The sequence below is a fragment of the Hypanus sabinus genome, chromosome 18, assembly GCF_030144855.1.
Source record: "Hypanus sabinus isolate sHypSab1 chromosome 18, sHypSab1.hap1, whole genome shotgun sequence".
NCBI classification, from domain to species: Eukaryota; Metazoa; Chordata; class Chondrichthyes; order Myliobatiformes; family Dasyatidae; genus Hypanus; species Hypanus sabinus.
In genome coordinates, this window is record NC_082723.1 from 63,052,443 (window position 1) to 63,078,505 (window position 26,063).

The 26,063-nt window shown below is 42.8% G+C and overlaps 1 protein-coding gene across 1 annotated transcript in view; it reads right to left on the bottom strand.

Moving 5' to 3' along the window:
- agpat2 (1-acylglycerol-3-phosphate O-acyltransferase 2 (lysophosphatidic acid acyltransferase, beta)) overlaps positions 1 to 23,434 on the bottom strand; it is a 36,229-nt gene extending 12,795 nt beyond the window's left edge. The window contains exons 1-3 of the mRNA XM_059994501.1: positions 23,053 to 23,434; positions 13,364 to 13,497; positions 8,802 to 8,977 (exon numbers count right to left, since the gene is read on the bottom strand). Coding sequence (XP_059850484.1) covers positions 8,802 to 8,977; positions 13,364 to 13,497; positions 23,053 to 23,231 — 489 coding nt within the window. The 5' untranslated portion in view covers positions 23,232 to 23,434. The remainder of the gene's footprint in view (positions 1 to 8,801; positions 8,978 to 13,363; positions 13,498 to 23,052) is intronic.
- Positions 23,435 to 26,063: the final 2,629 nt, after the last annotated feature.

Below are 26,063 nucleotides of genomic sequence, written 5' to 3' on the forward strand. Positions count from 1 at the left end.
CTCTTATTCCTCCCGTAAGAACACTATGGATTCAATCTGAGATAAACCTAACTCTAGTACGCTGGGAGAGAACATACCATGCAAGAATCTCATTCCTGTCCACAGAACCTCCTGTCTATTCCCCTAACCAATGAATCTCCTACCACTACAGTTCTCCTCCTTCTTCCGCCTCCCACTTCCCTTACAGAGACAGACTCAGTGTAGAGACCTGACTGCTAGATCGTTTCACCCCCCCCCCACACACACAAACAGTATCCAAAGCCACTTACTTGTTATTGAGGGGACAGCCAGAGGGCAACATATCCCCTTTTCAATCCCCTAATGATCACGTAGTTACCCGAGTCCTGCACTTTAGGTGTAACTATCTCATGTAACTCCTGTCATTCAACTTCTCAGTCTCCTGAATGATCCAGAGTTAACTTAGTCCCAGTTCCCAAACGTGATCTGCAAGCTGCGGCTGGATGCAATTCTTGGAGGTGCAGTGGTCAGGGACACTGGAGATCTCCCTGCCTTCCCACATCCCACAAAGTGCAGACTAACAGGTGTAGTTTAATTTGGTATTATAGTCAGCTCAGAAATTTTGGAACAAAGACCTGTCAGTGTGCTATACTGTTCGATGACAACACATTTAAAAAGAAGTCCTTGAACAATTAAAAAAAAAGAAAACAATAGCATTAGTAATAATGGTGTTTTACAGATGATTATCAACCCAACCCATAGCAGATGTTTCACTATGCATAAGCAATGCTTCAAACATTACAAGATGCAGAAATCTTACACTCAATACAAAACTGAAACAAAAGTTAAAAACAAAACCAATCCAAATTAACTTAGTAGAAATCCCAAAATAGTCTCAAGAGTACAAAGCACTACTGAATAATTCAACCCCAAAAAGCGTGCATTGTTGGAATGGTGAAAAAGAACAATTTTGGTCCAATGCAATTTTAGAAAGAATTGTCCAGGATATCTCAAAACACAAAATAATTACAGATAAAGGATGGAAGAAGGTCAGCAGCACATGGAATAAGTTGGTCAGGATGCTCAAAGTGGAATCAGTTGGAATGTAAAAAGGTTTAGGGATGGATTTATTTTTGTTTTCCATGAATAATTTTTCATGAAGGAGAGGACACTGAACATTTAATATGCTGGAACCATTGTCATTTTAACAGAGTAGGAAAAGATCGCAATTATTGAAAGAAAACCTTTGTTTGAGTTAAGGGACCAGAAAATTAAAATTACCAAGAATACCATACAGTGAAACAAAATGTTATTTTGAATATAGAAAACTTTTAAAGGATAATGTAACAATTTTTAGACTGATGGTTGGTTTTAATGGTTTGTGTACTAGACTGGTTAACCAGAATTGTAAACCACTGACCCAGAGAGCCAAGTTCAGATGTCACCATGGCAACAATGGAGATTAGTGTCAGAGTTATACAGCACGGAAAAAAGGGCTTTGTCATCCAAGCCAAATGGTGAGGGTGCCTTTCTGAGATAGTCTCACTTGCCTGAATTTGGCCCATATCCTTCTAAAGACCTCCTAACCACAAACGCATCCAAATATTTTTTAAATGCTATAATTTACATTCCTCTACCATTTCATCTGGCAGCTGATGTCACATACCCATGATACATGGTGGAAAAAGATGTCCTCCACATTTCTTTAAATCATTTCACTCCACCACCTTAAACCTATGCCCTTTAGCTTTACGTTCCCTTACACTGGAGATAAAGACCACTCTCTGTGCTCCTCATAATTTTAAGCACCTCTACCAACATACTGAGTTAAAAACCTCTGGGTACACTAAACATTAGAAACATAGAAAATAGATGCAGGAGTAGTCCATTTGGCCCTTCGAGCCTGCACCACCATTCAGCATGATCATGGCTGATCATCCAACTCAGAACCCTGTACCTGCTTTCTCTCCATACCCCCTGATCCCTTTAGCCACAAGGGCCATATCTAACCTCCTCTTAAATATAGCCAATGAACTGGCCTCAACTGTTTCCTGTGGCAGAGAATTCCACAGATTCACCACTCTCTGTGTGAAGAAGTTTTTCCTCATCTCAGTCCTAAAAGGCTTCCCCTTTATCCTTGAACTGTGACCCCTCGTTCTGCACTTCCCCAACATCGGAAACAATCTTCCTGCATCTAGCCTGTCCAATCCCTTTAGAATTTTATACGTTTCAATAAGATCCCCCCCTCAAATTCCAGTGAGTATAAGCCTAGTCGATCCAGTCTTTCTTCATATGAAAGTCCTGCCATCCCAGGAATCAATTTGGTGAACCTTCTCTGTACTCCCTCTATGGCAAGAATGTCTTTCCTCAGATTAAGGGACCAAAAACGCACAATACTCTAGGAGCAGTCTCACCAAGGCCTTGTACAACTGCAGTAGAACCTCCCTGCTCCTGTACTCAAATCCTTTTGCTATGAATGCCAACATACCATTTGCCTTTTTCACCGCCTGCTGTACCTGCATGCCCACCTTCAATGACTGGTGTACAATGACACCCAGGTCTCGTCGCACCTCCCCTTTTCCTAATCGGCCACCATTCAGATAATAATATGTTTTCCTGTTCTTGCAACCGAAGTGGATAACCTCACATTTATCCACATTAAATTGCATCTGCCATGAATTTGCCCACTCACCTAACCTATCCAAGTCACCCTGCATCCTCCTCACAGCTAACACCGCCACCCAGCTTCGTGTCATCCACAAACTTGGAGATGCTGCATTTAATTCCCTTGTCTAAATCATTAATATATATTGTAAACAACTGGGGTCTCAGCACTGAGCCTTGCAGTACCCCACTAGTCACTGCCTGCCATTCTGAAAAGGTCCCGTTTACTCCCACTCTTTGCTTCCTGTCTGCCAACCAATTCTCTATCCACATCGACACCATACCCCCAATACCGTGTGCTTTAAGCTTGCACACTAATCTCCTGTGTGGGACCTTGTCAAAAGCCTTTTGAAAATCTAAATATACCACATCCACTGGTTCTCCCCTATCCACTCTACTAGTTACATCTTCAAAAAATTCTATAAGATTCGTCAGACATGATTTTCCTTTCACAAATCCATGCTGACTTTGTCCGATGATTTCACCTCTTTCCAAATGTGCTGTTATCACATCTTTGATAACCGACTCTAGCATTTTCCGCACCACCGATGTCAGACTAACCGGTTTATAATTCCCCGGTTTTTCGCTCCCTCCTTTTTTAAAAAGTGGGGTTACATTAGCCACCCTCCAGTCCTCAGGAATGAATCCAGAATCTAAGGAGTTTTGAAAAATTATCACTAATGCATCCACTATTTCTTGGGCTACTTCCTTAAGCACTCTGGGATGCAGACCATCTGGCCCTGGGGATTTATCTACCTTTAATCCCCTCAATTTACCTAACACCACTTCCCTACTAACATGTACTTCCCTCAGTTCCTTCATCTCACTAGACCCTCGGTCCCCTACTATTTCCGGAAGATTATTTATCAGTGAAGACAGAACCAAAGTAGTTATTCAATTGGTCAGCCATGTCTTTGTTCCCTATGATCAATTCACCTGTTTCTGACTGTAAGGCACCTACATTTGTCTTGATCAATCTTTTTCTTTTCACGTATCTATAAAAGCTTTTACAGTCAGTTTTTATGTTCCCTGCCAGCTTTCTCTCAATCTTTTTTCCCTTTCCTAATTAAGCCCTTTGTCCTCCTCTGCTGGACTCTGAATTTCTCCCAGTCCTCAGGTGTGCTGCTTTTTTTTTGGTAATTTATGTTTCTTCTTTGGACTTGATCAAGTCGGCCACTTTGGACTCGTCAGCCACGGGTGCACTACCTTCCCTGGTTTATTCTTTTGCCAAACTGGAATGAACAATTGTTGTAGTTCATCCATGTGATCTTTAAATGCTTGTCATTGCTTATGCACTGTCAACCCTTTAAGTATCATTTGCCAGTCTATCTTAGCTAATTCACATCTCATACCTTCAAAGTTACCCTTCTTTAAGTTCAGAACCTTTGTTTCTGAATTAACTTTGTCTCTCTCCATCTTAATGAAGAATTCCACCATATTATGGTCACTCTTACCCAAGGGGCCTCACATGACAAGATTGCTAACTAACCCTTCCTCATTGCTCAATACCCAATCTAGAATGGCCTGCTCTCTAGTTGGTTCCTCGAAATGTTGGTTCAGAAAACCATCCCGCATACATTCCAAGAAATCCTCTTCCTCAGCACCCTTACCAATTTGGTTCACCCAATCTATATGTAGATTGAAGTCACCCATTATAACTACTGTTCCTTTATTGCACATATTTCTAATTTCCTGTTTAATGCCATCCCCGACCTCACTACTACTGTTAGGTGGCTGGTACACAGCTCCCACCAGCGTTTTCTGCCCCTTAGTGTTATGCAGCTCTACCCATATCGATTCCACATCCTCCAGGCTAATGTCCTTCCTTTCTATTGCATTAATCTCCTCTCTAACCAGCAACACTACCCCACCTCCTCTTCTTTCCTGTCTATCCCTCCTGAATATTGAATATCCCTGGATGTTGAGCTCCCAACCTTGGTCACCCTGGAGCCATGTCTCTGTGATCCCAACTATATCATATTCATTAACTACTATCTGCACATTCAATTCATCCACCTTGTTACGAATGCTCCTCGCAATGACACACAAAGCCTTCAGGCTTGTTTTTACAACACTCTTAGCCCTTATACAATTACGTTGTAAAGTGGCCCTTTTTGCTTTTTGCCCTGGATTTGCCTGCCTGTCACTTTTACTTTTCACCTTACTACTTTCTGCTTCTACCCTCACTTTACACCCCTCTGTTTCTCTGCACTTGTTCCCATCCCTCAGCCACATTTGTTTAAAGCCTCCTGAACAGCAGTAGCAAACACTCCCCCAGGACATTGTTCCAGTCCAGCCCAGGTGCAGACCGTCCTGTTTGTACCGGTCCCACCTCCCCAAGAACTGGTTCCAATGCCCCAGAAATTTGAATCCCTCCCCTTGCACCATTTTTCAAGCCACTTATTCATCTGAAATATCCTCCTATTTCTACTCTGACTAGCACGTGGCACTGGTAGTAATCCAGAGATTACTACCTTTGTGGTCCTACTTTTTAGTTTATCTCCTAATTCCCTAAATTCACCTTGTAGGATCTCATCCCGTTTTTTACCTATATTGTTGGTACCTATGTGCACCACGACCACTGGCTGTTTACCCTCCCATTCCAGAATGTCCTGCAGCTGATCAGAGACATCCTTGACCCTTGTACCAGGGAGGCAATATACCATCCTGGCCGCAGAAACGCCTATCTATTCCCCTTACAATCAAATCCCCTATCACTATAGTTCCCCCATTCCTTTTCCTTCCCTCCTGTGCCGCAGAGCCACCCATGGTGAAATGAACTCGGCTGCTGCTGCTTTCCCCTGATGAGACAACTCCCCCAACAGTATCCAAAACAGTATATCTGTTTAGGAGGGAGATGACCTCAGGGGACTCCTGCACTACTTGCCTACTGTTACGCTGTCTAGTGGCCACCCCTTCCCTTTCTGCCTGTGTAGCCTTTACCTGCGGTGTGGCCAACTCACTGAACGTGCTATTCACGACTTTCTCAGCATCGCAGATGCTCCAGTACGAATCCAATCACAGCTCCAGATGCTCAATACGGTCTGCCCGAAGCTGCAGTTGGACACACTTCCTGCGCACATAGTCGTCAGGGACACTGGAAGCATCCCTGATTTCCCACATGCTGCAGGATGAACAAACCATGGGGCCGATCTCAGCTGCCATGACCTACCCAATACTTGCCTCAACTTTTGAAACTTTCTCCTTTTAAAAGGAACTCACCCGACCTTACCCCACTTGGAGTGAAGCTCGTCCTCAGCCTCTGCTCACCGAAGCCTCTCAAGACAAAGCCTGCCTACTCTGTCTCCCGCTACAACATCGCCCGCTCCGTCTGTTCTCTTTAAATACTCCCGCTGCCTCACGATCCAACTTACACGCGCTTGCGCAGTCGTGCCCTCGTTAAACTGCCAAAGAAAATTCTTCCTCAAATTCTGCCCCATCTAAATCTCCTTCACTAAAAAGATTGCGATCTATATTGGGGATGTTGGAGTCACCCACAACAACAACCTGTACAAACACGCTGGATGAACTCAGCAGGTCGGACAGCATCCGTGGAAACGAACAGTCAACGTTTTGGGCCGAGACCGTTCGTCAGATCTGAAGGAGGAGGGGGCAGGGACCCTATAAAGAAGGTGGGGGGAGGATGGAAGGTGCCAGGTTAAAAAAATCAATCAGAGGAAAGATCAAGGGGTGGGGGAGGGGATAGGCTGGAGAGGTGAAGAAGGAATCTAAGGGGAAAGCACTATGGGTAGTAGAAGAAGGCAGAATCATGAGAGAGGTGATAGGCAGCTGGAAGAGGAGGCAGAGTGAAAGTGGGATGGGGGAAGGGAGAGGGAGGGAACTACCAGAAGCTGGAGAATTCGATGTTCACGCCAAGGGGCTGGAGGCTACCCAGACGGTATATGAGGTGCTGCATGCCAAGGGGCTGGATCCTGTTGCTTCTGCACTTTTCCCTTATCTGCAGGTCATAATGTCTCAGTGTCTGTAGGTGGGTTGGGGGAGGGATCCAATCTCTGTTCTCTTCTCTGAATTCCCCACCCTCCCTGGCCTTCTCCATGGTAAATAGAGACAAGAAATATTCAAGCTGGTCTCCTGTGACTTCACACACAAATTACCACACTGATCTTTAAGGGGACCTACAGACTGCTTTTGCTCTGATATATATAGAATCTATTATCTGCCAAGGGAAAGTTCCCATTTTACCCTCCTGATTTCCTTCTAAAGCACACTCCTACATCTCTAATACTTTTTAAAGGGTCAGCAGCCTACACCTGACTATGCTTCCTTCTTCCTGTCCTGAAACTCAATGTCCCTCCAAGCATTCTGACTGACCGCTTCTCAGCCTGGTATGAAGCGTCCACCGGACAGGATCACAAGAGTTGTAGACTCAGCCAACTCCATCCGCAGCACAACCCACCTCTCCATTGAAGATGTCTTCAAGAGGTGGTGCCTCATGGTGGAGGTTTCCATCATTAAAGACTCTTGTAGGAGACAGAGGGTAACTTCGGGTAAGAATATAGATACGGTTTACCAAATGGTCAACATCCATAACTACAAGTCAATTCTGTATAAAAATGGGATTTCTCTATTTAGACTTCAGAACAGTGTGATGAGAAGGGCCGAGCTATTCTCCTTGTGCACAAGAAAGTACGATTGAGGAATGATTGTGAGTTAAGAATCCAGTTAATCAGTGACAACACCCTCATCATCAGGGAGGTGCCCTCTTTCCATTACTAACATCAGGGAGGAATACAAGAGCCTGAAGACCCACACTCAATGTTTTAAGAACAGCTTCTTCCTCTCCACCATCAGATTTCTGGATGGTCCACGAACACTTTCTCAATATTGTCTTTTGCACAACTTATTTTCTGGAACTTGCAGTAATTTTTATGCCCTGGTACAGTATCACTGCCACAAAACAACAAATTTCATGTCACAGGTCAGTGATATTAAAAAAATCTGATGCTAATTCCAAAGCCAAGGTTTCCTAATCCTGCCCCCTTGCCCTTCACTCTGACATCACAAGAACACTTTTCATCTCACTTTCTATAAGATTATGAGAGGTATAGATAAGGTAGGCAGTCTGAGTCTCTTTCCCAGAAAAAGAACGGTAAATACCAGAAAGCACAGCTTTAAGATATATAAGAATCAATTTAAGGGAAACATTCAGAGTAAGTTTTTTTGAAATGCAAAGTGGTGGGTGCCTGGAATGTGCTGCTGGAGTGGTGGTGACAACAGGTACAATAGTAGCATTTAAAGGCATTTAGAAAGACATGTAGGAATAATCATGTGCAGACAGATGAGGTATTTCTTTAACATCATGTTCAGCACAAAAATCATGGGTGTTCCGGTGCTGTTCTATGTAAACACTACCATGTGGAATTAACAGTAAAGATTTAAAGATACAGCACAGAATAGGCCCTCCTAGCACTTTGAGCCGTATGGTCTAGCATCCTCCAATCTAACCCCAGCCCAGCCTAATCACAGGGACAATTTATAATGATCTGCTAACTGATGAGGTCTTTAGGTTGTGGGAGCAAATCAAAGCTCCAAGCTGTAACAGTGTTGCACTAACCACTATGCTACTGTGGCATCCTACTTGAGGAAAAACAAAAACAACACACAAGGGAAGAAATCACAAACAAGAGAAAATCTGGAAATTCAAGCAACACACACAAAATGCTGCCTGGCCTGCTGAGTTCCTCCGGCATTTTGTGATACAAGGGTAGAAACAATGAATATATTAAAAGGTTTGAGGAGACTAGAAAGGAAGCTGCTAAAATACCTTGCAGTACTTTTTTACATTATACCCACACTACTAGAAATGTTTCTTTCTAGACGGTTATCATTGAAGGGCAGGAAAGGGAGGGAAGGGTACAGCTGTGAGGATTGGGTACATCCTGTGAGGAATGTATTGTCATTATACAGCATCACTCTGAATAATTCAAATCTTTATGCAATGATCTATCCTCTTCAATACTTGTATTTTCTGTGATAATTAAGATCTTCATTTGCCCACTCAATCACTGAAGCAAGTCATCAACACCAAGGTTTTGTTTTGTATCTACAAATTGTTTTACATCTGTCTACATTTAAAACATGAGCAATTTTAATGCACTGTCACAGATTCTTAATGCCACATCAAACAAATGGAGACGAGGACGTTAGCACATACTCACATTCTCTTTCAGCATGGTCTGAGCAGCCTCTGTCATCACACTTTTTGCATCAGTTTTTTTCTGCCGGTTGATGAAGATGATGCCGGCGAGCCAGCACACCAAACCCACAGTGCCAGCGTACATCAGTTCCTTCTTTGCAATGGCAACACAGCGATCCGGAAGGATTTCCATCATCCCTTGTAAGCAAAACAGTTATCTCAATCCTTCCATTAGGAAACCAAATAGCAGGTGATGTTTTACAGCAAAGCAAGAAATAAACATGTCCGAAAAACAGAAACTGCAGCACACGAGATCACTGTTACCCTACATATTATATTTGGGCTGACAATGCTATTCCAAACCACAATTTTTGCATATATAACATCCTTCAATTACACCATGGTAATTGAAGGGTGTTGCATATGCAAAAGGACCATCTCAGCCATCTGTAGTCAAGCACCTCATGCAGTTTGTCTGTGGTGGCAATTATTTCTTAATTCAAAGGACCTTCAGTTTTGATATCATGTTCCCCAATTTACCAGTTGCAGCAATCTGTCATTTCATGCTCTCCAAGTAAAATGCTTCCATTTTATGATACGACCTAGTAAGCTACTCAGGCCATCAAGTGTACGACAGCTCACAAACAATCCCATCCCCCACCAATTCATCCTGTAACCTATTCTCCCCACATTTGCAACCGCTCAGCTGCACACTACAAGCAACTTGCAGTCACAGTACATCTACCGACCATGATTTTAGAAAGCAAAAGGCACCAGGTTCTGGGATGGAAGAGGGTGGGGTGGGAAGATCCGCAAGAAAACATGCAAATAGATCAAGAATATTTTACAGAGCTCATAAGTTATTTTAGACTCACCTCTATCAACATCTAGACAATGAAATGAAGTGATCAGGAAGGCTAACAAAATATTGGGTTGTATAATACGCTCAGTGGAGTTAAAGTCTACAGACATTCTCCTTAAGTTGTATAATGTCTTGTGAGGCCACACTCTGAGTACTGTGTACAATTTTGGTCTCCATATTGTGCGAGGGATGTGAAGGCACCAGAGAGAGTTCAGAGAAGGGTGACTAAACTCATTCTAGGTCTACAGTCCTGACGAAGGGTCTCGGCCCAAAAAGTCGACAGTGCTTCTCCCTACAGATGCTGCCTGGCCTGCTGTGTTCCACCAGCATTTTGTGTGTTGTTGTTTGAATTTCCAGCATCTGCAGATTTTCTCACGTTTGCTTTTTAAAAGAATTAAGTCTTCTTAGCCTAAGTAGACGTAGAATGAGAGGGGACATAATAGAAGTGTTCAAAATCATTAAGGGCATAAGTAAGGTAGATGCCAGCTGCTGCTTCAAAATTAATCTATTAACAAGGACTGGTTAAAGGGAGATTTCAGACTAACATCAGGAAGCATTTCTTTACACAGCGAGTTGTGGACACATGGTACAAACTACCTAGTTGTGTAGTTGAGAGAGTACCTTAGAGACTTTCAAATCTAAACTTGATAATTATTTCAACACACTATGTGAATAAGAATTTGGCAAGCTGTTTGGCCAAATGGTCTGTTGTCAAAAACTTTCTAATGTTATAATGTTATGGCAACAGAGTATAAATTACAACATACTTATAACTATAAGTATTAAACTGCAGTCTCTTAACATGTTGTACTGAAGGTAATATCTCATTTACTTCTACAATGCTGAAGAGAGTCAGGGCTTTCAGACCCTGTTTCACCAGCAAACCACTGTTCACCAAATAACAGCTCTCCAAGTGACCATGGAGATTTACATTAACAGGAAGGACTGCTTGAGCCAAAAAGCCTCTATTCCTACTGTACTACTCTGCAATTCAGGTTGCAATCTATCAGAAAAGCATTCGGAGAGGATGGAGCTTAGTTATAATGGTGCTAGACAGCAACTCCCTTCCTTGCATCTTCAGAAACAGCTCAATTTCCATCTTTAATATCTCTATTTTCCACTTTCAGGGTCCTTCTGAAGATCCTGACTTGGAGTGAACCAGAGTCAGCGTGTCTTTGTGGGAATGGGACCCGCACTTGAGGTTTCACAACTGGCCGTATATGATATGCCAAGGAGCGGCCTAAGAGATTAGCTCGCCTTTGGAGGTCCAAGATCTCGTGGCTCTGGAGACGGGCAGACTGAAGGTCAGTGTCCTGCCAGGAAATCGGTTTGTCTTGGGAGTTGGAAGATCTCTGGCTGTGTGCCCAGAGACCCGAGATCTTTGGGGATAGAGCTCAGAAAAAGCGACACCATGGACTTTTAATATCATAAATCAGCAGGTTGCTTGTTATGTCTTTTTCCCTTATTAGGGAGGGAGAGAGCCTGTGGTATGTCAAATACCGGGTGAAGGAGTAGTCCTTCGGGTACTGCAAGTCTGTGTCTTTGCTGTTGCTTTGCTGCATGCTTGATGTTCAACGGTGGGGGCTGATGCGCTTTTTTTTTGCTGGTGGGGGGGATGGGGACCGTTGCTTTGCTACTGCTTATGCGTGGGGGGAGTTGGGGGAGACTTTGGGGTTCTAACAATCAACTGTCATTCATTTTTTGGGGCCACTCCTGTTTATGTGGACGGCTGCAAAGAAAAAGCATTTCAGGATGTATATTTTATACATTTCTTTGACATTAAGTGTACCTTTGAAATCTACTGCAAGCAGACAAGGCCAACAAAAATCATTTAAAAAAAGTATATCCAAGATAAGTGATAACAAAGGAGAGAGTAGGTGCCCTTTAGGATCAGAGTCGGAAGGTGAGATCAAATGGGATCCTGGGTGAGATCTCCAACTGTGCCACATATTGGCTGGTGGAAGGAAGGTGACAGTGGAGGGGTGTTTTGTTATAGACTGGCAGCCTGTCACCAGTGGTTGCCCCAGAAATAGGTGCTGGGCCCTCTATTATTTGTCATTAGTATTAACGATATATATGAGAATCCAGGTGGTATGATTAGTGGGTTTACTGATGGTACAGAAATTATGGGACATTCAAGAATGTTGTCTAAGATTACAACAAGATCAAGATTAACTGGAAATGTGGAGAAAGGAAGGGCAGATGGAATGGAACTCAGTGTGCAAAATTATTTTTTGGCAAGTTAAACCAGAACAGGACGTGCACAGTGAACGGTAGGACCCTGGGGAGTGTTGCAGAATAGACATCAAGGAGTAAAGTAAGGATGGTGACGGCACCAAATAACATGCCTGCCTTTATCAGTCAGGCCAGAGTACAGGAGTTGAGACATCAAGATACAACTGGACCAGATGTGGGTGGGCCCACACTTGAAATAATGTGTACTGTTTGATCACAACACACGACAGGAAAGATGTGATTAAGCTCGATTCACAAGGGTAAGGGTCTTGAACCCAAATCACCAACAGCTCATTTCCGTCCATAGATGTACTAAGTTCCTCAGATTCTGGCATCTGCAGTCTCGTGTCTTCACAAGGATGTTGCTGAAATTGGCACATTGACGATAATGAATGGGCTGATTACAGAAAACTACAGGAAGCTGAAGAAACCTATCTTCATGCCGTTTGGTTGAAAGCCACCCAAATGGAATACTGGGAGTTGCTCCTCCAACCTGAGTGACCTCATCATAGCAGTCGAGGAGGCCACGGACTGACATTTTGGAATGGGAATGGGGAGTGGTACTAAAGCAGTTGGCCACCAGAAAATCCTCCCTGCTGCGGACAGAGCAAAGATGCTTAACAAAGTGGTCCCACAGTATAAATCGTGTGTCACTGATGTACAGAAGGCTGCACTGGGAATACCGAACAGTAGCTGACCCTGCCAGACTTGTAGGTAAAGTGTTGTCTTATACCTGGAAGGACTGCCTTTCAAAATATTCATTTACAAAAATCATATTGGCTTTGACTGAAATTTCAGGAGGATGGCAATTTCAGAGTACAAGCAGTGACGCCTGGGTAGGTCACCAACTAATTAGGACTGCTGGTTTCCCATCTATGCTTTAATAGTCTCCATCAGGTTGCACTAGGCTAATAACTCAAACTAGTCATCTGTACAAGGACATTTGGTCCAATTCATCTATTTTTTTTGAGGAGCAAAGTAATGAGCTCAGACCCCTTAAAGGATATTAAAATTTCAATTAAAGATAATTTCTGAAACATCCTGAATGCCTCTTAGCATATATTAACTGAGTTTGAGCGATGGATTCGCCAGAGGATTAATCTTTTTGCTGTTTCCAAGCTTACAGAAACGGCAGCAGGGGAGTACAATTTGCTGCAATCAACTGGGCTTGGAATTCAGCCAAGGATGTCTCAATGCTAGGGGGTTCAGAGGTGCAGTCTCCAAAGAGTATGCCTGTTTTCATGTGCATGTGGAAAGACCAGTTGGCTAAGACACCAAAGGCAGTGGTGAAAGCAAGTTCTGCATTAACCAACTCACTTCCCCACCCCTTCACTCCATTTTTTTTAAGGAAAGGCAGATATAGTGTTTTTTTTAAACCATAAATAAGTCTTCTTTGTCGAAATCACAAAATCCATAGTCAAAACCACTGACAGTAAATAGCAAGACTCTGTGATGGAGACTGGCTACACGAGACTAGCCATCCTTACCCATCAGATCCAAAGAACTCTGGTGATTGGAGATGATGACATACGGACCCTTGACATTCAGATTCTCCAATCCCTTCACTTCAAGTTTAATTCCATACAAATTCTTGACATGCTGCAATGCACTTCGGACTATCCTAGAGCAGAAAGGACAAAACCACAAATACAATCAAGAACTATAACTCAGTACGGGGCAATGAAATTCATAATGCAGATAATCAGACTGAAAGGTTTGGGTGGGGTGGTAGGGCATAACCAAGCAAACTCCTTATCATCAAACAAATAATAATCCTACTCAATAGAAAATTCTATACCCTTTCATAACCAGCAAGGTTTTATCAATGAAAAATATAAATACTATTTTGTAAACAAACTATGCAATTTACTGTACATTTTTCTTGACTAGATACAATCTGGGATGTCAGATGATTAGCAAAATTAGGAGAGAATTTAAAAGAATTTCTTGTTTTGGATTCCCATAAGCAACATTCTCATTGATACTCAATGCACAAAAGATGCCGAAGGGTACTGTAGATCATCTATTGCATCCATACTGTTTAGCATCCCGATTGCAGACAAGAAATTTCTCTTCCCAAAAGCACCAAAGGTACTTAAAGGACTAAGTCCCAATCTCTTGTGCAATTAACACTTTAATTAGAGAGCAACATACAACAGAGCCTTGCAATGAGTGATGAAACACATCCTTAAATGCCGTTGCTTCAAATACTGCCATCAGAAGCAATTCAAATTTGAATATTTATACTTCTATCACCATTTCACTACAAGACTCGAGTTAGCATTAAGCATCAACTTAAGATGCTCAGGCACACACTCCCCACAGTAGGCAGTTATGATCACTGCCAGGATGCAATCTTCATAACAATTAGCCCTCTTAATTTCTAAAAGAGGGAAAACAACATAAAAATTGCAGGAAGAGACCTCAATTTCAAAGCCTGCAGTGAGCGAATTTACAGCAGCTTAGATCATACACTACAGCATAATACTGGGCCTTCAGTCCAAGACATTATGTCGACCTCTAACATACCTTTCCCTCCTACACAGACATTCATTTTTTCTTATATGCTTAAGTATTTCTTATATGTCCTTAAATGTCGGCCAGCAAATAACATAATCAGATTCCAACCAAGTTCACCTCCAACTCAGAAACAGACACTCACCGAAGACAACTTCATATCCAGCTGTTCCTGTGGGGTCAATTTACAGAACTGCTCAAGTTATCAAGCATGAACAGCAATTTAACCTGCTTGTGCATCAAGGAAGTGTCATTTTCCTACAACCAAACAATTCATCGTCGCTGGCAATAAATTTAAAATCAAATCCAATCATTTACAAAGTGATTTGACTTCACTAACACCACATAAATGTCTTTAATGTTCCAATAAAAATTAAGCAGAACATATGAATATGTGTGGAAAACATTCTAATATGGATGTACTGGTCTCATATGCATGGATTGCCCAGTATCACTGTACAAACCAGTAATCAGGCTGGCCATCCCAAGTTCCATTATAACTACCACCGTAAGAGACACGTTTGTGGTGCTGCACTCAATGACTGACGCTATATGAGCTTGACACTCCTTTATGAAGGAAGCAGAACATAAACACATTGCACTGGTTTTTGGCAACAAACAAATATACGATTCCTTTCCAGAACATTGCTTAGGGCAAGAGCAGGGAGGTCATGTTACAAGTTAATATTAAAAAGCTCAACTATAGAGTGCGGTACTGGTCATCACACCTGAAACAGTGGTGAGGAGGATCTCTAGCACATGCCTGATTCAGAGGGCTTCACTGAGTACTGACTCAATAGGCAGAGGAAGGGAGAATAAGGAAGGAAGGCATCATTGCAACAGTCGATGCTGTTTTTTCCGTACATAGTTAGTAACGCCAGGGATTATAATTGGACAAAGTATTCCTGAACTTTATGTACACAAGCAGCCTTTGCCCCCTTGATGCCTAGAATGAGGTTGCTACTGGTTCTGCATCCAGACTTGAAGGCAGGGTTTTAGTAGGGATCACACCTCTGCTTCAGCCAGGGCTAGGTTGTGAGATGACTGCATTTGAGGCACAAACGTCATCTACGAACCTACGAACTTATAGACGTAGCCTGTAGCTGTATACTGTAGCTGCTGCATGTCTTGTTTACTCTTGTAATCAACAGCCCTACCAAAGACCTTCTTCACCACCTTTCTTCACTTTCTTCACCAAAAGCAAGGCCTTTGACAAAGTTCCACATGGAAGGTTAGTTAAGAAGGTTCAGTCGTTAGGTATTAATGCTGGAGTAATAAAATGGATTCAACAGTGGCTAGACGGGAGATGCCAGAGAGTAGTGGTGGATAATTGTTTATCGGGATGGAGGCCGGTGACTAGCAGGGTGCCTCAGGGATCTGTTTTGGGCCCAATGTTGTTTGTAATATACATAAATGATCTGGATGATGGGGTGGTAAATTGGATTAGTAAGTATGCTGATGATACTAAGGTAGGAGGTGTTGTGGATAATGAGGTGGGTTTTCAAAGCTTGCAGGGAGATTTATGCCGGTTAGAAGAATGGGCTGAACGTTGGCAGATGGAGTTTAATGCTGAGAAGTGTGAGGTTCTACATTTTGGCAGGAATAATCCAAATAGAACATACAGGGTATTTGTAGGGTATTGAGGAATGCAGTGGAACAGAGAGATCTAGGAATAACAGTGCATAGTTCCCTGAAGGTGGAGTCTCATGTAGATAGGGTGGTGCAGAAGGCTTTTGGAACGCTAGCCTTTATAAATCAGAGCATTGAGTACAGAAGTTGGGATGTAATGTTAAAATTGAACAAGGCATTGGTAAGGCCAAATTTGGAATATTGTGTACAGTTCTGGTCACCGAATTATAGGAAAGATATCAATAAATTAGAGAGAGTGCAGAGACGATTTACTAGGATGTTACCTGGGTTTCAGCACTTAAGTTACAGAGAAAGGTTGAACAAGTTAGGTCTCTATTCATTGGAGCATAGAAGGTTGAGGGGGGATTTGATCGAGGTATTTAAAATTTTGAGAGGGATAGATAGAGTTGACGTGAATAGGTTGTTTCCATTGAGAGTAGGGGAGATTCAAACGAGAGGACATGATTTGAGAGGTTGGGGGCAAAAGTTTAAGGGAAACACGAGGGGGTATTTCTTTACTCAGTGATAGAATGAGCTTCCTGTAGAAGTAGTAGAGGCCAGTTCAGTTGTGTCATTTAGGTAAAATTGGATAGGTATATGGACAGGAAAGGAGTGGAAGGTTATGGGCTGAGTGCAGGTAGGTAGGACTAGGTGAGATTAAGAGTTCGGCACGGACTAGGAGGGCCGAGATGGCCTGTTTCCGTGCTGTGATTGTTATATGGTTATATGGTTATCCACACACGGTCCCTTTCAGCCTCTTGCATCCCAAGATCCCTCTGTATCTAAAATCCTATTAAAGAGTCAACCATTAACAGCATTTTCCTTCTTTCATTAACCCTCCCCCCCCACACACTCCAAAGTGCCATAACTCAAAACCTTTCATCCGAATTGTTTTTAATTTCAGCTAAATCAGTTTCTTCTTGTACATTCCATGGAGTGAAAAGGCAGGAGTGGCTAACCTTTGCCCAAATTGGTGTTTACCTACTAAAATTTCTCTTACATGCCATGGTAATTTTGAGCACAGATTGACACTGATTTATGATTAACATAAGAATTGACTTTTTTTTAAAAAAAGGATGAGCCCCATTTCTTATTTTTATTGTTTTACTGTCAATAAAGGCATAACAGAATCAGATTGAAATAAAACTGTTCAAAATTATTAATAATAATCTTATGACAAATAACATTTCTAAACAGCATTGTTATTGCAACCGGTTACTACCCCAAAACTGATGTGTTCACTAGGTCCATAAGGATTTCAAAAAGTATCATCCAACATCATGTGCTCTCACAACCAACCGTCTAGATGGCACCAAGTTACCATGAGATGTTGACTGTGAAAACATCTCACTGCTCTCAGGTTGTTAAAAAAATTCATTCAAAGATAAGCAGTGAGAAGTCCTGGTACATACTGGCACGAACAACATAGGAAAGGCATATAGTCCTGAAGAGAGAATGAGGTAGAAAGCTGAAAAGCAGGCTTTCAAGGGTAGAAAGAGTGTCAGAATAGGATGTTTCAGCCGATGAATAGGTGGCTGGAGAATTGGTGAGGGCAGGATTTCAGAATTGTGGATCATTGGGATCCTGTCTGGGGAAGGACCCGTACAAAAAGAACAGTATACACTTGAACTTACGGCAAACCAATATCCCTGTGGCCAAGTTTGTTGGCGCTGTTGGGGAGGTTTAAACTAATTTGGTGGAAGGGATAGAAACCATAATGACAGGGCAACTGGCCTTCAGGTAGATGCAACTACAGAGACTGTGAGGAAGGGTCGGCAGTGATTGGGAGAAAATTGCAGTCAGTAGGATGGATTGAGGGGTGTCCATTTTAAAGCAACAAGGAATAAGGGAGGAGTGTCAGTACTTGGAACTACAGCGTTGTGGCCATTCAATATCCACTAGTGAGAGAGACATTTCTGACAACAGGCTGATATCGATATTAAGAGGATGAGGTGGAAAAATATTAAGATAGATAAGAACCCAGGGACAGGCGTGATATGTCACAGGTTACTTCCGGAAGGGAGGGAATAAACTGCCACACCTCTGGCAATGAACTTTGCAACTTCACAGGCCCCATTACAATCATATGATTGGAGGATGGCAAGTATTATTCATCTGATCAAGAACGGGAGTAGGGATAATCATGGGAATTATAGATCAGTGAGCCTTACTTCGGTACTGGGCAAATTATTGATTATTAGAGAAAAGATTTCCGAGCATTTGGAGAAGCATAATCTAATACAGTATCAGATAGTCAGCATGACTCAGTGAGGGGCAAGTCATACCTTACAGGTCTGACTGAATTATTTGAATATGTGACAAAGCACTTTGATGAAGAAAGAACAGTGGGTGTGATGTATATAGATTTTAGTAAGGCATTTGATAAGTTTTCCCATGTTAGGCTCCTCCAGGAAAAATTGGCTGTGTGGATTCAGAATTGGTTTGCCCTTGGTAGGCAGAGAACGGTTGAAAGGTGGAGGTTGTTGACAAGTAATGTACTGCAGGAATCTACTCTGGGACCCCTGCTCTTTGTGATTTTTATAAATGACCTGGATAAGAAAGTAGAAGTTGCTAGAGAAGATTTAAACTAATTTGGCATGGGGATGGGAACCAGAGTGATAAGGGCAGAGGATGGGTACGGGTGGTATACTAGTAGATACAGCGTGCAGTGAGACTGCGAGGAAGGATAGACAATGGATACGGCAAAACAGCAGTCAGTGGCATGGATTGAAGTATGTCCCAAAACTAAATAGAGGTTCAACAGTTTGGAAAAGTGAAGATAAAGTAAAATGGAAGGAGAGGGCAGGAGGAGGTCTCAAGAATAAATAAAAAAAATAGAAGTTTAGAAAGGGGTAAGAATTTAACTTCCAATAACATGGGGACTAAATTGGAAAAGGTGTTGAATACAGCAGTTAAGGAATTATATTTTGAATGCACACAGTATATGGAATAAGGCAGACAATCTTGTAGCACAGTTAGAAATATATTATGTGTGCATCACTGAGTCGTGGCTGAAAGAAGATCATAATTGGGAGCTTAACATCCAAGGATATACACTGTATCAAAAGGTCAGACAGGTAGGCAGAGAGGGTGGGTGACTGACTTTGTACATAAAAGAAATTAAATCAAATCCTTAGAAAGAGCTGGTATAATATTGGAAGAAACAGAATCCTTGTGGGTAGAGTTAAGAAACTGCAAGGGTAAAAAGACCCTACTGGGAGTTATATACAGGCCTCTGAACAATAGCCAGAATGTGGGGTACAAATTACAATGGGTGATATAAAAGGCATGTACACCCTGGTTCGAAGAAATGTTTCTATAAATATATATTTTATATGGTTATATACTTTATATAGTTAAATGACAATAAACTTTACTTGATTAAAAATAGAAATGTTACAATAGTCGTGAAGGATTTCAATATGCAGGTAGATTGGGAAAATCAGGTAGGTGTTGGATCCCAGGAAGAAATTTGTAGAGCGCCTAGGAGATGGCTTTTTAAGAGCAGCCTGTGGTTGAACCCACCAGCGTAAAGCCAAGCCTGGATTGGAAGATTTCATTAGGGAGTTTAAGGTAAAGGTATCCTTACGAGACAGTGATCATAATATGACAGCACTCACCCTGCAGTTTGAGAGGGAGAAGCTAAAATCAGATGTATCGGGATTACAGTGGAGTAAAGGGAACTACACAAGCACGAGAGAGGAGATGGTCAAAGTTGACTGGAAGGGGACACTAGCAGAGATGACAGCAGAACAGCAAAGCCCGGAGTTTCTGGGACCAATTTGGAAGATGCAGGATAGATTTGTCCCAAAGTAGTATTCTAAAGGGAGGATGAAGCAACAGTAGCTTAAAAAGTCTAAGACAACATAAAAGCAAAAGAGAGGGCATATAATATAGCAAAAATTAGTGGGAAGATGAGGATTGGGAAGCCTTTGCAAACCTACAGAAGGCAACAGAAAAATCAATTAACAAGAGCCAAGATTAGATATGAAGGTAAGCTATTAATGTAAGATACAATACAAAATTTTCTCAGGTATATAAAGAGTACAAGATGTGAGAGTGGATATCGGACCACTGGAAAATGACATTCGAGAGATAATAGTGAGGTCAACAAAATAACAGACAAATTTAATAAGTACTTTACATCAGCCTTCACTGTGGAAGTCAACAACAGTATGTCAGAAATTTGAGAGTGTCAGGGGGCAGAGGTGGGTATAGGAGCTATTACTTAGTAGGATGTGATTGGGAAACAAAGTTCTGAAGGTAAATAAGTCACTGGACCAGATGGACTACACAACAGGGTTCTGAACGAAGTAGCTGAAGAGATTGTGCAGGAATTAGTAGTGATCTTCCAAGAATCACTAGATTCTGGAATGGTTCTAGAGGCCTGAGAAATTGCAAATGTCACTCCACTCTTAAGGAGGGATGGAGAAAACAAAGGAAATTATAGGCCTAGTAGCCTGACTTCTGGGGTTGGAAAGATCTTGGAGTCCTTTAGTAAGGAAGAGGTTTTGGGGTACTTGGAGGCACATGATAAAATGGGCCAAAATCAGCATGTCTTTCTTAAAGGGGAATTTTGCCTGACATACCTGCTGGAATTCTTAGAGGAATAACACACAGGAGAGAAAAGAGAGGCAGTGGATGTTCTTTACTTGGATTTTCAGAAGGTCTTTGAAGACTTACAGAAGGCAGGCAAGAGTTCAGCGCCAACTATCGGCCTCTTGATCGCTGCCAGAGAAAGAGCCTGTGAATGGCCTATCGCTGTGGGGCTCGGTGTGGCAAGCAGGTAGGCCCTGGCATTCGTGTGGTGCCCCTCTTTTTCAGGGATGTCAAAGGATGTTACTGTGGGTCTGCGTTTATGAACTGGACTACTGCTTTTATGGATTGTAGACATTTTCAGCCTCATGGTTTTTATGTTCCGAGTTTTTCATCCCTTTTCTGTTTTGTTGTGCGAGGGGAAAGGAGTTGAGGGTTGATGTCCTTGCTGCATTTTGTTAGCTTTTTTTAGTGGAGGGAGGGGTTGTTTGGGGCTCGTGGTTCTTGTTGCATTTTGTGAGGGGGGAGGGGATCAAATTTTATTCTGTATTGTGCGGGGGTGGTCAATGTTCTTGTGTTTTGTACAGGGCAGGGTTGGCATTTTGTGCAGGGGGAGGGAGTTTACAGGGTTGATGATCAGGATGCAGGGGGGGGGGGGAGGAGTTTGATGGTCTCTCTGAATGACTATGTTCTTTCTTTGTTTCGTGGCTACCTGGAGAAGAGAAATCTGAGTTGTGTGTGGATACATGCTGTGATAATAAATCACCTTTTTTTTTGAACAAGATACCACACTTGGCTGCTAAACATGATAACGAGCCCGTGGTAATACAGAAAAGATGCATTTAGGCCCCTTATTTACAAAATCATGTGCTGAAATTGGAGAGAGTCCAAAGCAGGTTCACGAGAATGATCCTAGGAATGAAAGTGGTAACATATGAGGAACGTTTTATAGCTTGGGCCTGTACTTGTGGGAGTTTAGTAGAGTGGGGTGGGGGAATTTTATTGAAACCTATCAACTATCAAAAAGATTAGATAGAGCAAATGTGGAGAGGATGTTTCCTGTAGAGGTGAAACTCAGGCTCAGGATACAAAGAAGGCCCTTTAGAACAGAGGTGAGGAAGCATTTCTTTAGCCAGAGGGTGCTGAATTTGTGGAAATCATTGATACAGATGGCCGTGTGAGCCAAGTCATTGAGTGTATTTAAAGCAGAGTTCAGTACGTTCTTAATTAGTGAGGGTATCAAACATTACAGGGAGACAGCAGAAGGATGGGGGTTGACCAGCACAATGGGCCAAACGGCCTAATTCTGCTCCTATGTCTAATGGACATACGGAGGTGTGGGTTTGGAAGACAAGAAAGAGTGTGGAGTTGTGGATAGTGTAAATATTATCACAGGGTTACAACAGGACACTGAATGCAGAGCTGGGCTAAGAAGCGACAGATGTTGTTCAACCCAGAGTGACGTGAAGTGATTCACTTAGGAAGGCCAATTTTTCAGGGAAAATACAGGGAGAATAGCCTGATTAGCAGTATGGAGGAAAAAAGGGTCTTGGGGTCCATGTCCATTAAAACCCTCAAAGCTGATAAAGTGGACAAGAAGGCACAAGGTGTACTGGCCTTCATTAGTTAGGGCATTGAGTCAAGGGTCTGGTTAGACCACACTTGGAATACAGTGCTCAGTTCTGATGAAAGGACTGGGTGTAGAAGTGTTTGAGGCGCACAGGAGATTCACCAGGATGCCATCTGGATTAGAGAGCATGAGAGGGCAGGTTGAGCAAGCTAGGGCTTTTCTCTTTGGAACAAAGGAGTCTTGATAGAGGTGTACAAGATGATAAGAGGCATAGATGGAGTTGCAGCCAGAGACTATGGGCTAAGGCCTGTTTCGATGCTGTTTACCTCTGTGATATTACAAACACAATGTTAGCATTTCAATCACTAAAGCTGACATTTTTCCTCCTGTATTACACACAGCGGTGATAACCTTTGCCTACATACTACAGACGCTAATGGTCAAGTGAGTACTGGAATCCCATGCAGTCTTGGGAAGTCAATACTGTCAGTGAAACTGGTGCTTATTTATAATCTAGCAGCTCTTGAATAAATATTCCAAAAATGATTCGATCAAATCATTTTACTTCTGCACCTCCTTGCAAATATGGAAACCCAAGCCACCTCCTCCCCGGACGGGGCCCCTCATCCCACCCCACTCACTCTTGCGATGTTCCTCCTCCCCACGCCATCCAATCAATCCCTTACCTCTTCCCCACCCTATACCTTCCTTGGGGCTATGTTACATTCCCTTTCCTTCCTCTCAGGCCTCATCCTACCCCACCCCTCCCCGAGATCAGGTCCCATCGTCCCAGCCTTCCGTCGCATTCAATCCCTACCCACAACCAGGACCCCACACCGTTCCTGCCCCAAAGCTCACCTTTCCCCTCCCCCACCCCCACCCCACACCACATCCCGCCCAAATCCCCTCCCCACCCTGCGGTACCTCATATTCTGCACGTCGCGGCCCCTCCACAGGCACAGCGGGATGACGGGCACGGCCAAGGCCATGATCCACGAGTAGTAGAAGCCCATTTTGCAGTAATAGCGGACGGTGCCGCTCAGCAGCCAAAGCGAGAGCAGCAGCAGCGCCGGCAGGGCCAACAGCAGCCACGGCAGGGCCATTCTCCGGGCCTCGGCCTGCTCTACCTAGCCTCCTTCCGCGTCTCCTGGCGCCGCTTGCTTGCTCCCTCCCCTCCGTGTCCGAGCCGCCGCCGCCTCCTCGGCCAGCAACGCCCCGGTCCCGTTGTTCGGGTCACCGCCAGCCGCCCGTCGCTGCTTCCGGGAGCCACTGACTCGCAACTGTCGGTCCCCCTGTCAATCAAAGCGGGGGACGGGGGGGGGGGGGCGTGATGACGTCACCGCCCTTAGCCCCGCCCTCTGGCCCCAGCTCCCACGCAGTCAAAGGTAACGAGTGAAAACGCCTGTTTGTTTGCCTTCATACAAACCCCTCATTACACCTGTTAGTCACGGGGCTTTTCGGCCGAAGTCCACGCCAAATAGTCCCATCGACCTGCACCTTGCCCATAGTCCTTCCTACCCCTCCCATCCACCTACCTATCCAAACTTCTCTTACATAATGTTAACCAGACCCACGCCCACCACACCTTTACACAATCGCACCACCCTCTGAGTGAAGAAGATCTCCCTCAGGGTATCCTTAATATCTCACCTTTCACCTATGACCACTAGTTCTTTGACCTCACCCATCGGCAAAGAAAAATCTACTTCCATTTCTGTTATCCATACCCCTAGAAATGTTGTGTTCCTATATCAAATTCCAAGGAAGTCTTGGCATGTGGCTCAGTGGTTAAGGCGTTCGTCTAGTGATCTGAAGGTCGCCAGTTTGAGCCTCAGCTAAGGCAGTGTGTTGTTTCCTTGACCACACATTGCTCTGCGACAACACCAGTGCCAACTGTATCGGCCCTTGCCCTTCCCTTGGACAACATCGGTGGCATGGAGAGAGGAGACTAGGCCTGGAAACTTTCCAAGGTGCAAATCCATGGTCTCTCGAGACTAACAGATGCCTATATATCAAATCTCCCCTAATTCTCCTATGCTCCAAGGAAATGAATTCCTCGCTTACTCAACCTTTTCACTATAACACAGGTTCTTAAGTCCAGGCAACATCCTTATAAATGTTCTCTGTACTTTTTGAATACTTTTGATATCTTCCTTGCAGAAAGGTGACGAGAACTCACACAATACTCCAAATTTTACACCACCAAAGTCTTACACAACTTCAACATAACATCCCAACCACTTTTTTACAATCCTTTTTTATAAACGTCAGAGTACCAAAAGCTGTCTTTATGACTATCTACATGTGACACCACTTTCAAGGAACTATGGATCTGTTTTCTGTTGTGTATTTCAATAATATTTGAGTAATCCTATTGGTTGGTTAAGTATTACTGTTCATTTAGCTAATTCATCACGGGTTATATGTAAAAATATGTTAATTGCATACGTTACCATGCGTGCCTCGCTTAAAGACAAAGTTACACCCGTATTGTGGGCTCCCTGCATCTCCCTTTGAATTAGTTTAATGTTTTAAAGCTGTAATATATATTGTTGGCAACAAGGTTTTTCAAAACAAACCCAATACAGCTACCAGGCTGTTGAAATGGAACGAGAAGTTCGAGCTAAAAAAACCACTATGAGGAATGTCGATTAAAAAAAAATACAGCCAGTACATGTTCTTCAGAAGGGTAGACATGATTGAGTTTTAAAAAAAGACCATAAACGGAAGAATTCAGGGTTCATAAAGAGCGAGTACCGGGTGATAATAATTATAAAAAAGAGCAGAAGTGGCTGGCGACAGCAGAAAGATTGACAAGTTTGATTACACGGCAGGTAATTGGCTAGTGTATATTTTTAGGCAAATGAAACAGCTAATGAGAAGTGAGTACCAATTTTGCTGAGCTCATTAGGTTTAAAAGCATACAATTTGCTTCGCAGTTTGACTCTTCCAACAAAACCTGCAGAATGAGCTTTGCTACTATATCGAGGTGATGCAGGAACACTTAAAACTGAAACCATTGTTGATTGCGGAATACTTTAGATTTCAGAAGTAGGATCAAAAAGAAGGGGATTCCATTTCAGCGTATGTGGCTGAATTGAAGGGGTTGTCTGAGCATTATCAGTTCAGTAATTGTCTTAATGATGCACTGAGAGATTGTTTCATTTATGGAATCTTAAAAGAAAGCATACAGAAATGACTCGCAAATGAAGCACAGCTTACAAATGAGTAGTGGAAATCGCTGTGTCAATGGAAACTTTAGACAGAAACTCCAGTAAGTCACAGACAGGAATAAAGTGAATGTAAACAGAACAGAAACCAGCTGGGCCAAACAAACTGTGTTACCGTTGTGGAACAGGCTCAAAAAAATGGAGATGTTAAGGTAAAACCTACAGTTTGTGCAACAAAGTAGGACTCATACAAAGAGCATGTCGGGCAGACAAAATAAATGTTCTGCACAGAGAAGACAAAAAGCTAAAAAGTCACATTGAAGTTTCAAAAAGAGAACGAATTTTCATGCTGTCGATGAAAAATCTGACAATGATGAGAGTGACACCAGGTTATGTAGCCTTGAGATTTACAGTGTGAAAATTAGCAATAAACAAGGAAACCTGCAGATGCTGGAAATTCAAACAACACACACAAAATGCTGGTGGAACGCAGCAGGCCAGGCCGCATCTATAGGGAGAAGCACTGTCGACGTTTCGGGCCGAGACCACCACATACTGTAAAAAGTACATGATTTTGTTAAAAAAGTATAAATCACATTTAAACTATGACTTTAGTCTTACATTAATTCATCTAATACCTTATAAAAATTATTTTAAAAAGTGGATTCCTACTAAACCAAGCCACATTTTGCAAGTAACTGGCTGATTAGCGTATCAGAAGCTTTTTTAGGTACCAAACAAGAGAAGATCTGCAGATGCTGGAAA